This window comes from Stegodyphus dumicola, chromosome 5, assembly GCF_044657685.1.
Source record: "Stegodyphus dumicola isolate Sdum_Otavi_A_Nest chromosome 5, ASM4465768v1".
NCBI classification, from domain to species: Eukaryota; Metazoa; Arthropoda; class Arachnida; order Araneae; family Eresidae; genus Stegodyphus; species Stegodyphus dumicola.
Genome location: NC_140772.1, coordinates 44,640,227 through 44,656,407, shown reverse-complemented (window position 1 = coordinate 44,656,407; position 16,181 = coordinate 44,640,227). Strand labels below are relative to the sequence as shown.

At 35.3% G+C, this 16,181-nt stretch overlaps 1 protein-coding gene across 1 annotated transcript in view; it reads right to left on the bottom strand.

Moving 5' to 3' along the window:
* LOC118189085 (histone-lysine N-methyltransferase SMYD3-like) overlaps positions 1–12,626 on the bottom strand; it is an 83,721-nt gene extending 71,095 nt beyond the window's left edge. Inside the window, exon 1 of the mRNA XM_035359635.2 lies at positions 11,555–12,626. Coding sequence (XP_035215526.1) covers positions 11,555–11,598 — 44 coding nt within the window. The 5' untranslated portion in view covers positions 11,599–12,626. The remainder of the gene's footprint in view (positions 1–11,554) is intronic.
* Positions 12,627–16,181: the final 3,555 nt, after the last annotated feature.

The window sequence follows — 16,181 nt, the reverse complement described above, 5'->3', positions numbered from 1 at the left end:
TTTTATGAGAGACAGAGACTCGTTATCGCGGGAAGATTTAGAGGTTATTGATCTGTTTAATAAGAACTTACGTTGCGAAAATGGAAAATACATTGTTATTATTTAACGAAAGAAAATCAAAATTTAAAAATAATTTCCTAATTGCTAGACATAGGTTTAATTTATAAGAAACTGCATGAAATGCTTCAGAAATCGTACAAATACTGAATCGCAAATAATGGTCGATCTTCCGGCATCTCGAGTTCTGTCAAGCAGAGTTTTTTCTAAAGTAGGCCTTGATTATGCAGGGCCACTCCTTGTGAAACCCCGCAAGGGAAGAGGAGTGAAGCCAATCAAATGCTATGTATGCCTGTTCATATGTTTTGCCACGAAAGCAGTAGACTTGGAGGCTGTGAGTGATCTCTCTTCAGAAGCCATTTTGGCAGCAGAAAGTTCGTAGTCCGTCGGGGCAAACCGCAAGAGATATTTTCTGATCAAGGGACTAACTTTGTTGGTGCAAATCGTGAATTCAAAAGAATTATGCCATCCATTTTATCACCAGAAAAGTTCTAAAACCAGTTAACACAAGAAATCATTGTTTGGAAATTCAATGCTTCTTCCGCTCGACATTTCGGGGGTCTTTGGGAGAATGGCATTAAGCAAATGAAAAATCACTTAAAATGTACAACAGGAGCTCAACTGCTCACATCTGAAGAATTTCTCCCCTTGATAACTCAAACTGAAGCTTGCTTAAATTCCAGGCCTTTAGTGCCAATTTCCAATGATCCCAATGACTTTAACACCTGGTCACTTCCTTATTGGAACCGCGCTAACAACCATTCCTGAACCCAATGTGATTGATGATAAGGTAACGCCAGTTGAACGCTGGAAACTGATTCATTACATTTTCAGCACTTTTGGAAACGCTGGTCATCAGATTATCTCTTCCAATTTCAAGAACGTGCAAAATGGCTGGTAAAAGAGGATAGCTTACCACCTTTAGGGTGGCGTCTAGGTAAAATAATTACTGTTTACCCAGGATCTGCTGGAAAAGTGCGAGTAGTGAAATTAAAAACTATCAACTTAAACGTCCTATCAACAAACTCTCATTACAATTTTGCCGTCGTGAAAATTAATGACTCTAAAAATTTTATTCTTTTTTTCACGTATAATTCATTGTATTTGTATTTTAGTTTCATTTTAGTTTCGTAGTAATGTTTTGTGTCTAAATATAGTTAGTAAGTATCTTAATAATTTTCTCTTTCAGCTTATGGTGGTTTTGAAATCCATATTTTAACTTTAAATTTAACTCCACATATAATTAGTTGATTAATTAATTATTATTATTAATAGTTGAAAATCTTGTTAGTATTGAATATTATTATTACTCCTCATATTAGTTAAAAAATCTTGTTAGTATTGAATATTGTTTTGTTCGGGCGCAGCCCAGTCCACCTTGCAAAACAGTATTGAATATTGTATTAAAATAATTCTAAATTTGAAGCTTGTAATGAATAATTGTTCATCGCAGACCAGTATGTTATGAAGTGAGATATTATAGTTGGCGCTGACGCGCCAAAAGAGTTAATTTAGCCTTGTAACTCATCGTGAGCAAACGCGTAACTTGAAACGCGTAACTTGAAGGGCTAAAATCTTGCAGTCTCACTCTTGAATATGTGTATAATATTGTGTATTATGTTTAATCATCGTAATAAATGTTGTGTGTGAATTTGGAGAATCTTTTGAAATATACCAACACTGATCACCCTGTAACCACCCTCTGAACACTGTGAAGTACGCTATGCTCCCTCAACCATTAATGCAAAGATTAAATAAATAAAACAAAACACAGTATTATAAGAATCCACAAAAACAACAATAAAACTAAATGCACACAAATACTCACAGAAATATAAAATATCGGCCAGGTTTTAAGGACAGCATATCCTGGGCAAAAGAATCACCAAGACCACGGACATTGCCAAAGTAAGGTACAAGTCTATCAGAGTATACTACTTTAGGTTTGGAAGAAGGAATTCGTTGTATACCCACCACTTTGCCGTTTAATTTCTTGATGACACAAAGGTCCCCTCCGACGATGTCTGCAACTTGGGGTTCCAAAACCAAAACTTGATCTCCGTTGACTTCTGTCATACCTCGTCTTCATCTTCTTGTCACTGTGCTGGTCCTTCCCCTCGCGAACCGATGGATGTGTTACAAACGCGCCTGTAGATCTTCCAGGTACTTCTCAGGCGAAAAGGATGTGTATGGTGGTCATCCGAAGGGCAGGCCACACGACAGAAGAAGATCATGGCCAAAAATCATTTGCAATGAAGGAATTCCGTGCTTTTATGAACGGCACTCATATACACTAGCAGGAATAATGACAGCTTCTGGCTTTGTCCCAGTTCTTCTGGCTTTGGTAAATGAATAGAGAAAGACGTTCCAATATTATTCGATTAAATCTCTCTGCCATGGCATCCAACGAGAGTTTTGAATATTTTATATACAATCTATCCATTTCTATACAGTACTTTAATTATGGGAGATGTGAAATTTCTTCTTTGGTCACAGCAAATAAGAAATCTAATTAAGAACCAAATTAAGAAATCAAATTTTCTACTGGAACATATTGTTACGAATTTTGTACTTAGATAAGTAATTTTAGTAGAATTATAAGTAAAATTTTTGTATTTTTCTGCGTAATGTAGCGCGAGACAAATTTTAAGAGAAAGCTATGCCGAAAAATTAAGAATACAGGGCCAGGTTCATTTAACATTGAGTAAATGGATATCTCGGTAAATTGACGAGATATCCATTTACTCAATGTTAAATATATCTCGATAATTTGACGAGATATCGCCAAGCTAACAACGGTTTTAGCAACATATATTGTCACCAAATTTGGCGAGAAATAGCCAAAACTTGTCAAATTTGGCGACATTTGGGTCCCGTCCCTGTATTATCGTATTAAGTATTGTAACTAAATAAATGTAATTGACCACTATGTTAGCTGTAACCGTAATTCCACCCTCGTATTGCTTTCCAGTAATTTCAACAAGCAGGAAGTAGTAGAAATACCTCGCCGGCCGCTTGCAAACTATTTAGGAAAGAAAGAGCATCTTCTCTCATCTTCTTAGTTATTGTTGTTGGACTTGTTAATTCCGCGTGAACTGAGATATCCGAGTTAGCTTCCTTTTTAGATGCGCTTTGCGTTTTTTTAACGTACTGTTGCGTGAGTACGGGTTCGTTACGAAATGAATGCACAAGTCCGATGAAAAATGAACAAAATTTATTATTATCACAACAAAAATGATTAAATCTCCTCAGATATTCGTGCAATATTACAATATCTCACAGTAGTTATCTTTTAACTACTTAAACGTTCAAGAGAACTTAATTCAAAACAGCTAAAGAAAGCTAATCCGCGAATTCGCTACAGTCAACAAGAACAGTTTTCTAAATAAACTCTTAAAACAACAACAAACTAACTAAAATCATCGAATTTAGAGGTTTTCCTCCTTTTTATAAGATTTTCGTGACCTCCTTTTTTTTTCTCCTTTTTAAGACGCGTGAGAATTTTCTGTAACTTTCTCGAAAACAAAAAGAGATATATTTATTTATTAAATGTTTAAATGCACGTGCTCTTGTATTTTTAATTTTCCGGCTTAGCTTTCCTCTAATATTCATCACGCGCTACACTGCACGGGGAATAAAACAATTTAATTTATAATTCAACTAACATTAGCTATTTAAATACCAAATCCGTAACACTGCCCCCTTTCCAAGGACTGCACGTCCCGGGCAGTACAATCGCTGGACAGGAAGCCAAACTTACAACTAAGGCATAAATGCAATAATTAACATTGCATTACTATAACAAACAACATGAAGAATAAATGCAATAACTAACTTCAAACAAATCAAATGCTAAATAAAAATCAAATACTAAATACAAGTCAAATCAAATACTAAATATAAGTCAAATCAAATACACATTTAGAAACAAAAAGGACCATGGTCTTTCACTATTTACAATTATTTACAGTACGTACCATGGCCATAGTAATGAGCTAACCTGTCGTAATGAACGACTTTAGGTTTAGAGTTCGAAGACTTATGCTGTTATCACATCTATAGACGCGCGCGCTTACCCGGGACAATTCCGAGAAACGAGATTCTAGTAGCACGGCTTTAAGCGGCAGGCTTCCGAGAAATGTTTCGTCTAGCTAGGAGGAACGTGTCCCGGCTACGAGCAACATTTTAAAACTTTTCCCAAAATGTTCCGGCTGGAGACGTGTTCCTCGAACGTTCAACCAATCAGACGAAAGGTCAGCTTCTGAAGGATCTAGGTAACTTTCAATATGGCGATGGCTCTCACTGTGAAGTGATGGACGGTGGAAATAGAGGCCGATTTAATTATTGCTGTTTTGTTGTAATACAACTGCCTGAGTCATTTTTTAAATGTGTATATATTCATTAAATATATAATCGTAGAAATTTCAGAGTTGACATTATTTTACGACGTTCCATTTCGGATTTGTTTACAAATTGTTCGTAGCCAAAAGTTCGCCAAATTTGTCGTATTTCGTGCTGATCGTGTATTATAACACTGTTATACTCGTATAATAGAATTTTATTTTTTAAATTTAAGTTGAATAATTTTTTAAAATCCGTTTGTATATGCGCGGCTTTTCTCCTAATTACTTATCTTTTAAATTGTTAACTGCATAATCAGTGACACATTTTAAACAGCATAAAAGATGCATAAAAAGAAAAGCATAGCTTATGTAATAATGAGAATACTCATTAAATTTGTCTATTATTTTCATGTTATTAATGAAATACTTTTTGAATTATAAATACATTAGAAACTATACTTTTATTGGAAATGCTACCTATTGAAACATTGAAAATTTATGGATTTGTTATTATGCATGATGAAAAACATCTGTATATACATTCATTAATATAAATCTTATTCATTACATTAATACTAATAAATATATATTAACAACTTCTAAAACATCGCATCTCTCTATCTGTATGTAAATATATGACTTATTAGATGTGTATATATATATATGTATGTATGAATACAAAAATGAACATTGCCAAGAAGTTTATTTGAAGTTACTTTTAATTCAGATAACGATTATGTAATTGGCAGAACTATAGTTATCAGTTCTTTGCAAATTATTATGGGTATGTAATAATCAGTTGAAAAATAATTGATGAGTATTTGAGTACTAAAGAGTGTACACATTTTGTTATTGGGTTAATTCATAATTATATCATACGTATGATCTACGTAATAAAAACATGACTAATAAATAATAAGAAATGTAACAGCTGTGCATTTATAACATTTGATTACTTAAAACAGCGCACAACTGATTATCACCTTCATGTCTGTTTACATAATGAATTGCACTTTCCAATTAACTGCACGGGCCTACTAGTGGCCGAAGCGTCGTTGAACACTGGTAGTTCTGTCTCAGGTTAGAATGCCGCGAACGGGCTGGCTACATGACGTTTCATTGGTTTGCCCCATTTGTAACTGGTATACGAGCCAGTTTTAAAAAATCTTCTACAAAGGGATCCCTCCTGTTGTTATCCCTCCCGGCTTTGCGGTAATCACATAAAACCACCAGCGGCCGAGCGGTAAAGTCGCTGAACACTGGTAGTTCGGTCCGAGGTTCGAATCCCGCGAACGGGCTGGCTGAATGGAAGCTTTCGTGGTTTTCCCCATGTTTAACATGTATACGAGCCAGTTTCCCTTAGAAAGTCCTCCCCGAAGGCATCCCTTCCCTTAGGCAGATAGCCCTAGTGTGCTTTGCTGTTATCTCAATAAATCAAACCATAAAACAAACTCATGATGTGAACACCTAATTTCTAGAGTTGGTATAATTAATGTGTTTTAGGTATATTACCGAGTGTTCTATGGGACAGTAAACAACTCGCACATGTTTGATTGCTCATGTATTCATATGCTTTATTTGATCTTCATTTTGCTAAATAGTATCTGCTGGCTGTGAGGAGTTAAATATCAGCCATATAGATTTTTGTCATTTGAATGGACAAAACAGTAATTATGAGCCATAAAGTTAGTCAGAAAATGCTTTCACCAGGTCACAAATTTTCCAGTGAGCCATCAATTTTTCATTGAAATGCAGACAACAGAAAATACACATAAGCGATGTGTGATAAATAGACTTATCCAGCACATGTTTTTAAACTATTCTTAGAGTGTATACAGAATTTGGCTATTACTGATGTAATTGATTGCTATAACCAGAAGTGTGTTTATCTGTTACATGAAGTGCCAGAGTGGAGATCAAAGTGATTAACTTAATAGCAATCACCTTTCTATTATCTTCCATTATTAACAATAAAGTTTAAAACGAAAAGCGTGTGAGCGATACAAAACAACACGAAGAAGCGAATGTCACTTGAAAGGAAACGTCACTTTCGCCAATCTGAGCGATAACTGATTCTTGTTTGGCTTTCAGCCTGTTTGCCAAGTGAAGATGGTAACCCTATTTCGCCAAAGGCCGTTTCTCAGAACTGTTGCTACAAACGTTTTGTCCCGGCAACAAACAGCTAATGTGATAACGGCTTTACGGATCCGAACCACGACGTCATTCAGCCTGTTTAAGACTGTGTACGGACCATCCCAAGATGATTGTAATTTCGGACAGAGTCCTTTCCGTCGAGTCGGATTCCACAACCAAACCTTGTCTTTTTCGTAGAATTGATGTCCACTAGCTCTTGTGTCGTAGCGGGTCTTCATCTTCTCCGTCGCCAAGTTGACTCGCTCTCGTGCAAAGTTGTGCATCACTTCAAACCGGGCCTGGAGATCTTGAATATATTTCTCAGGCGATGAAGGAGCAACAAGAACAAGAGATCACAAGGCAGACGAAGGTCACGACCGAAGAGCACCTGTGATGGTGAATAGCCGGTAGTCTCGTGGACAGCACTGCGGTAAGCCAGTAAAAACAGTGGTAATTTCTTGTCCCAATCCTGTTGGTTTCTAGAAACCACTAATGAGAGGTTATTAAGGATGGTTCGATTGAACCTCTCTACCATGCCGTCCGACTGGGGATGTAATGGCGTCGTTTGGGTTTTGTCAATGCCGAGTAGCTTGCATAGTTCTTTGATTACTGCCGAGGTAAAATTCCTTCCCTGATCTGAAGGTAACTGAAGAGGCACTCCGAACCTGGAAATCCAGTGCTGTATCATCACCTCAGCTACTGTGAATGCCTCTTGATCAGGAATAGGATACGCTTCAAGCCACTTGGTGAAGTAATCAATGACAACGAGTATGTATTTGTTGCCATCAGCAGTTTGTGGCAGAGGTCCCAAGATATCAAAGGCGATACGTCCAAAAGGCGCGCCTACGTTGTAACGTTGCAGCTTGCCTCGACTGCGTCTCTTTGGTTCTTTCCGACCTGCACAGGCATCGCAAGATCGACACCACTTTTGCACGTCATCCTTTGCATTATTCCACTAAAAGCGCTCACGAACTCTCTGCAAGGTCTTCATTATTCCAAAGAGACCTCCTGTAGAGCTATTATGTAGTTCTTTAAGCACATCAGGAATCCGGGATCTTGGAAGTATCAGTTGCCATCGGAACGTCTTCCCATCATTCGATTCGAAATTCCGGTATAAGACACCGTTTCGAATGTGAAGTGAATCCCAGAGTGCCCACTATTGTTTTGTTGTAGAATTATAGATAGAAATGTCCTCCCATGTAGGTTTTCTGTTCGATGATTCTATTAAATCAATTATGGGTTTAATGTCGCGGTCTTCCAGCTGGTCTTTCCTGACTTCATCATCACTCCACGGGTCTCGATCAGCCGATGTTGATGTTGCAATTTGTCTTGCGACTGGACTCAGCAGCTCGTATTTCGCTTCCACCCTTGAACAATATCGGCAGCTTTCTGGGCAAGGTCTTTTAGACAGGGCGTCGGCGTTTCCGTGTGATGATCCCTTACGATGACGGATAGTAATGTCATATTCTTGGATTCTCTTAAGATGACGGACTTTTCTTCCATCGCAGGACCCCTTCACAAGCTGACAGAGAGCAAGCAATTATTTCCTAGCCTATTTAAGTTTTAGTTTTAGAAGCCTATTTAGTGCTTGAACATACTATTTAGTGCCTTCTAGTAGCAGCCACAGAGATCCTGTACAAAGAGAGCTATGCATTTCGCAGGTGGTGGAGGTTGTATCTTGGGCCTGTATTACAAAGGATGATCACAGAATTTTCAAATAGAAAGGTTTCGCTGAATAATGACTGGATAAAAGATAAGTTATTATGATGGAATTAGCCTTTGGGTATCGGAAATAGACATGAAGTTGAAGAATGAAAGCTTGCTTTAAATTACAGAGATTTCTAATACATTAATTTAATATATTTAAAAAAATATTTTAATAATATAATATATTTATTTTATTATCCAAAAATATTTTTGAATTAACAGAAAGGTACGGCAAGTTTCAGTGATCAGTTGTCAGAAAGGCTTCTTCTGGATAACTTAATAATAATAAAAGGAAATAAGCTTATTTTACACATGCTTTATGGCATAAGAAAAGCAACTTCTGAAGTATATTAAAAACTAAAAAGATGTACATATACCATAGAAATGATTTTTAACTCTAAACAAAATTACTGGTTATCATTTCGGAAACAAAATACAATACTTGCCCATAATAAGACCAACTTGTGAAAGATTTTTTGCCAAACTGCAAATCATTGTGTAAGGAGGTAAATTTCCAAAAGCCATTTTGAAATTTTTAATAACATGACTAATAATCATAAGATACTACTTTTTGATCAGTAACATGGGTTGTTTGAACTAACTAAGAAAAAAACTTTAAATTGCATCAGTATTATAACGAGCTATTTAATTTTAAATTATAAAATACACTGAACCGTCTGTAAGACAGCCAGGTACAGCTGCTATAAAAATTTTTCTATGGTTGTTTTAGAGGGATGATAATTGATGCCAATGTTATTTATGTTGTTAAATTACCACTTTTGTCGTCCTGGTTCTGTTCTCTGTCTATACATTTTGAATCTTAAATAATGCATTCAGCATGGCATGCACACTGCGTGTAAGGAAAAAGAAGCAACAGAAGAAACTGGAGAGTTTGGTTAAATAATAAAAACCAAATCCTTAATACCACTATTGACAGAGAGAGACCAAAATGCAAATAAGAAGCAAATTTCCTTAAAAGTTAACAATGAAGAGGGATTAAAATTAGACTCAATAGTTAAAACCATGGGATTTTTATTTATATAAAACATCAAATGTCAAATGATGTGGTGTCTCCCCCCCCCAGTATAATTTTTCGATGTGGAGAAATAGAAAACATGATTTTTTTAACTAGCAATCGTAGGCAATGCAGAAGTTATGAATTTCTTTTCTTTGAACATAATTTTGTGTTTTTCAGTACAAAATTTAGGACACGCATCACTGCTGTTTGGAGGAAACTTAAAATAGAACTCTGTGAATATAATTAAAAAAAAAAAAATTACGAGTCACTAAAATAAATAAATATTCAGATTATTTTCTTGTGTTCTAACATATGTAATTATTACTGAAGTAGATTCTAATATTTATTTTATAATCATGCATTATGACTACTTAGGCCACAATACAGACATATATAAATTTTCACTATTTTTTACTGTTATTACATGCACAATTGCCGTTTTTTTATTAACAAGAGAACTGAACAAAGCATATCAATACTTTTGTATCAGCAATATGAGTAAGTTTCTGTTTATTAAGCCTTTTAAAGTTGTAAAGTTGCGCGCTTCCAACCTGCACGCAACAAAGTGGTGACTGCTGAGAGCTGGAAATAGACCAAAGTCTTGAGAAGGGTTTAAATCCCTTTTATTCAACTTTAGAAGCTACAAATGCGTGCTCTTGACGCTCACAAACTACGCCGACCCGGCGGTAAAATAAAAATAAGAAACTAAAAAGAGATAATAACAAGTGACTAATTACGAGGCTCTCTAAACGTAACTAACCTCACCGCGTTCTAAAATACCGCTGATAATTCAGTAAACTCTGAATATTACGTTGAAAGATTAACAATTTGCCGAGGCAAGCACACAGGCCGAAACGCGTGGTTCTTGAATTTCTAACTTGCCACCTCCACACTCGTGAAGCAAGAAAGCACACCTTCGAACTCGTTTCCTTTCTATTTAACTCAGAATACTTCCGCTGATAATTTGAATCCTTGCGCGTTCTACTAAAATTTACATACTCTGGCATTGGCAATTCCAGGGGAAAGTAAGGCTTGACAGGAAAGGTTTAAACTTAAAATAAATGTTAGTTAAAATAAATATAAACCCTACAAAGTTCTCACGATGAATTAATTCGAATAATGGAAATAATTGACTGTAGCATAGAGATTTATTCGTATTGCGTCCAGTCTCGTATACAGCAAGAAAAAAAAAACTAAATATGAAGAGAGGCCCTTATCAATTCCGCAAGATTTTCCATCACTTACCATAATTTCGCATAAAACGTAAACAAAGTACCGAGACTTCGTAATCGATTACAAAGTGCAAATCATATCAGCTATTCGTCATCGATGGGGAAAGGAAAGTCTGGGCCATCCGAAAAAGCTGCGACCGCGAAATCTCCAGGTTCGTAGGCCTACCTCATCGTGGTATCTGTGTCCCAGGGAGTGGTGATCTTAAGTAGCCAGTTTAGTGGTGTGTATTAAGGGAGATTCATTAAAAGTCCATCGTCTCTGGAAGTGTATGCCCCAAGGCGCGGCAAGTAAGAAATTCTAAATCTCTCAAAGGTGACTTTTGAGACTGGTAGTTCCATCTCCCTGAGGTTCCTCTTGATGCGGAGATTCTCAGTTGGGAGCCAGTCCGTGTAGTACCTGATTGTGACAGATCACGTCAACAGATATTATTATTATTAATATGCATTATTTTACATAATACAGCATAATTTCTAAAGTACGCATATACGTAATGCAGTTATGCTCAGAATATACAATGCAAGTATTATGTTCCTCTAATTATTTTATAGTGCACTAATTTCAATACATGTTTTATATGTTATGTAAGCTCTTGCTTCCTTATGCGGGTTATTTTGCATTACTCAAAATTACTTACTAATTTATGCATTTTTATTCAGTGGGGGGTTAATTTGGATTGGATTGGATCATTTAATTATGGCAAAGCACACGAGGGCTATCTGCCTAAAGGGAGGGATGCCTTCGGGGAGGACTTCCTAAGGGAAACTGGCTTGTATACACGTTACAAATGGGGAAAACCACGAAAACGCCCATGCAGCCAGCCCGTTCGCGGGATTCGAACCTCGGACCGAACTACCAGTGTTCAGAGTCTTTACCGCTCGGCCGCTGGTGAGCCTCAGTGGGGGTTAAATACCAAACATTATCCATTAAAGCCTAATTTTACATTATATATTATTATACATTATTTATTATATTATTCATATTACATTACATACAGTACATTACATTACACATAAACATTATACTTTATACTTGTTTAACATAATTCATTCTACATTATACTTACCTATCATTATAAATTACACAATACTTGACATCGTATAAAATCATTTCTAGACTACACTATACACATTTTCTATTATATATAATGCACACAATGCTAGAATCTATTAACGATGCTCCAATTGTAGGTGCATCGACGTCTGCAGCACCACGGATTGTCAAGGCGGCTTCCCATGAATTGGCATGAATTGAGGTGATGATGAGTATATAGTCCTGGGGACTTAGAATTTAGTAACCCTACGGGGTACGTCTTAGTGGTGAAATCTCTCCACTCTAGTATTGAAGTGGAAAATTTCTAGAGAGGATGCTTGGTTCTGGTCCGGTGGCTCCATCTTTTGGCAAAGCTGCAAGTAGTAGCTGAGAGGAACGTTGGTTGAGTGTAGCAATTTTTGAAGCAATTATTTGATAAGCAATTATCGAAGAGGCATATTTTGGATGAGGATGAAAGTTGATGGTACATTATACTGGAAAACACAGTGATAAAAACATTTGTAAAATGCTAAAAGTAGTAAAATAAAAATATATACAAGTCTCTAATTATTTGAATTCGTGAGAGGACGAAAGCCAATCAGAAGTTTATTCGTTGGTCACATGATCACTTTTGGAATTGGACTTAGACGATTTCATAAAATACAATTTGTAGGATAAATATAAAAAACTTGATTAAATACGTGATTAAATAGATGAGTATTTTTTTTTTTTTTTTTTTTTTTTTTTTTTTTTTTGAAGAAAAGGAAAAATTTGGTGCATAACAAGTCCATATGCCTGCTTGATCAGGCGGAAAGTCTATTCCTGCTTGCCCAGGATTAATGAATATATACACAATATACATGATGAATTATGAAGTTAGATGAAGTTCGATGAAGTTAGATGAAGTTAATTCCCTTGACCAAAGAATCTCTAAAGAATCTCAGATTCTTTGCCTTGACACTGCAGTAGAGACAAGCGCACCTACAGTCAAAGAATCTGCCTACAGTGGTGCGACGAACGACAATCCTGGACACAGGAGTGACAGCATCTTGTCTTTTCAGGCGAATGCTGGTTCTGCTTACAGCATCTTATTCCAGCTTGCATTTTTATTCTGTATCTCATTAAGTTCCTATGAAAACAGAGTCGGAAAAACTTACTACAGGAGCATTGACTAAATTTTAAAAGATCAATAATGTTTTTACTTTAATTTGTACTTATAACAACGCCAAAAAAAGTTTTATACGTAGATTTAATATTTTAATCGATAGCAAAACAAGCTGAAGTGCATTTCAAACAAGACCTGTTACAATTTAAACGAAGCTATTAAGATTACGATTGGCCCACCAGCGGCCGAGCGGTAAAGTCGCTGAACACTGATAGTTCGGTTCGAGGTTCGAATCCCGCGAACGGGCTGGCTGCATGGGCGTTTTTGTGGTTTTCCCCATGTGTAACGTGTATACGAGCCAGTTTCCCTTAAAAAGTCCTCCACGAAGGCATTCCTTTCCTTAGGCAGATAGCCCTAGTGTGCTTTGCCATACTTAAATACACACAAAAAAAATAAGATTACGATTGTCTTTCATTCGCTTTCTCTAGAATTAAAATAAATGCTGTGCTGCAGTGCATACACGCAGAGGAAAATGCGATTTTTTTTCCTATTATATTATCCATTAGTTTTTTTTAATATTGGGAGGGAGAGATAAAAATAAATAATCATAAATTTTTAACGTTATTTTCAAAAATAATTACAACATTCCTGAATGGAAAAACTGCATTAGGTTTATGCTCAGTTTACTCCTTAAACAAGCTAATTTATTTCAATAACGGAGGTTATAAACCTATATTCTTTAATTAAAAAAGCACTTAGCAATTTTCCGCATATTCTTAATATCTAAAATATTGTAGAAATAAGCTCCTGTACCAATTACTATTTGTTTACGAGTATAAGAGAATTTTCAGCTAATCTTTTGATACTGAAATCTGGGGATATGAATTAAAAATGACTTAAAATAATTAGGTCACAGGGTTGAATAATTTAAATTAATTAAAAAGTTTTTTATTTTATTTATTTATTTTTTTAATCATTTTTCTCAGTGTGAGTATCCGACTTGGAATTTTTTACCAACTTTCAGAAATCTCTGCTACAAGCAAGTCCGGATGAGCAACATCACCCTCCCTTTAATCGTTTACACCGCCGGTCTCTCGCCTCGTTGATTTTTTGACAACCTTCATCCCTTATTCATTAAGCGACATCACTCATTTTCAGTTTCATACCCTACCCACGTTGATCTGATATATTTTTAGGCATATTTTGAATGGATAAGGACTTGGCACTCGTCTTCAACTAACCTGATAGGTCTAACTAAGTTTAGATTGGCAGTTTATCCGAACTTTTCCGATATATATATCTGGATTCTCTAGGTTGGTTTTTAACGTGGATTTTCAATTTTGGCTGAGTTTTCTCTAAAAAATCTTATCTATCAGCATATACACGGATCTACTTACATTCAGAAATACAGGATAGCTATTTCATTCAGCAAAAGGTTAATGATAAAAAATTGTTGGATAAACACAGTTTCTGAAGTTTGTCTGAAATTTCTTCATTCCTTTCCTTTGGCTCAATGAATTTCAAACGAAATGAGAGACACATTTTCTTTTTGTTCGATGTTCTTATCATAAGAGCTGGATTAAAATAATATGGGATTTACACGCAACGTGTTTCTGAGGAAACTAAAGTAAACAATAATACAGGTCTTTTGGCATACTTTTAGAATGATTTTGAGGGCCCAGATCGAAATTTTAGACGTCTAAATGGTAATTCGGGCTTACTTTAATCTATAGATATGAAGTTAAGACATAATTTTTGTGACATGAATCTGGAAATTCTTTCGATTAATTCTTCATTTAGTATAATTGCCTGTGTCGGTTGAAGATTTCAGAACCGCAGGTAGAAGGCATCACTTAAATATGGTTATTAGCAGGACAATGCCTTATTTAAATTAATAGTTGAAGCATCACACTTAGACCACAACAGCAAAGTCAGAAAAATTTTAAAATCAGCATATATTTAAAATTCCCGATACAGTGTATTAGCATATATTTCATTAGCATTTTCTGTTTCTTCTGTCTTTTCTTAGTTTATGATATCAAAAAAAAAAAAAAAAGTAAGATGACTTCTACAATTTTTTTTTATCTTTTTATTGTTAACTTCTTTGGTTTTTAACTTTATTTATTAGATATAACGTTATTCGCAACTACGCCACATAAAATCCAAGAGCAAAATCACAAAATATTAAAAACATTGGGCCTTTAGAATTCTCGATAGAGCTATACATTGCCGCACATTTACCATACACAGCCATACATAAGCGCAATCTTCCTTTTTCTTTTATATTCGCTACATGTGCCGGCAACTTTACGATGAGTAATTGTTTTGAAGGTAAACCGTTGGGAAGACATTGAAATTCTCTATTTTTAGGATGCAGAGTAAAAACTTACGATTTTACTCTGCATCCTAAAAATAGAGAATTACGATTATTGTATTATGACAATAAGTTTAAGACGTTTACCATTAATTTATTTTTGGCTATACCACGCTTCTCTTAAGTGTCATTCAGTCTTACGCCCCCTTACTATTTTATGTCTTGATTTGCGCTGAATTAATCCTATATTTATGATTAATGCTTCATGTTTTTGTTTTGTTTGTTTGTTTGTTTTATTTTGTTTTGTTTGGCGATTATAAAATGATAGGGCGGCGCCATGAGCAGTGGCACCTCAGGAAATTTTCGAATTCCCATGGCTTCATCAGCCCTTTTCATAGAATTTGGAAGTTGTTTTAATTCACAACCGTCCGTGATTAATTTATACTTAACGTAAAATATGTAACATAATACAATAAAAAAATCTGATGTGTACACCACATGACTTACTTGTACGGAATATTAAATTATACGCATTTTTTTCCGGCATTTTATTTAAACTTATTAGATTGAATTAAACCTACTTCGCCGACAGCGCATAAACCACAATAGAATAAATGCATTCTTTAAAATTCACTTTGTTTACCATAGCGACACTCAGGCGCTAGGTTTACTTAACAGTATTATATTTCGTTCATATTATAACTCAGAATGCACAAAATGTATCTCATTTAAAGAATTATCTAAGCTTTGCCACATGTTCTATTCCAAAACTATAATAAAGCTAGAACTATGTATAAAAGAAATTAAGCAAACAAAACAAAAAAGAAACATTTTTTCACAGACGATTGAGTATTTCTCATTTAATTGATTCAGTTCTTACCTCGCGAGAAGGCAAAGATACATAAAAACTCAAAATATCTATATTAAAAATTACGAAGTAAATCTCAAACGCTTATTTCCTCGAAAAAATTCCAGAAAGAATTAAGCTTGATTTAATTGGCAATAATAAATGAAGGCGTTATCTTTGTTGTTGCGAAGCAAAGTTTCTCTAGATTGGCAACAAATCCACTATTCTGTTGTTTCAAATGTAAACAAGCAATGGCCGCCATTAAAAACATTATTAGGCTTAGCGGCACTTAAACAGCTTTAAAATTGTTGATAATTCTAAAAATATTGCATACAGATTTACTAAAGGCATAAAAACCTTACGGAAGATAAGAACAACATTATTCAATCATTTTT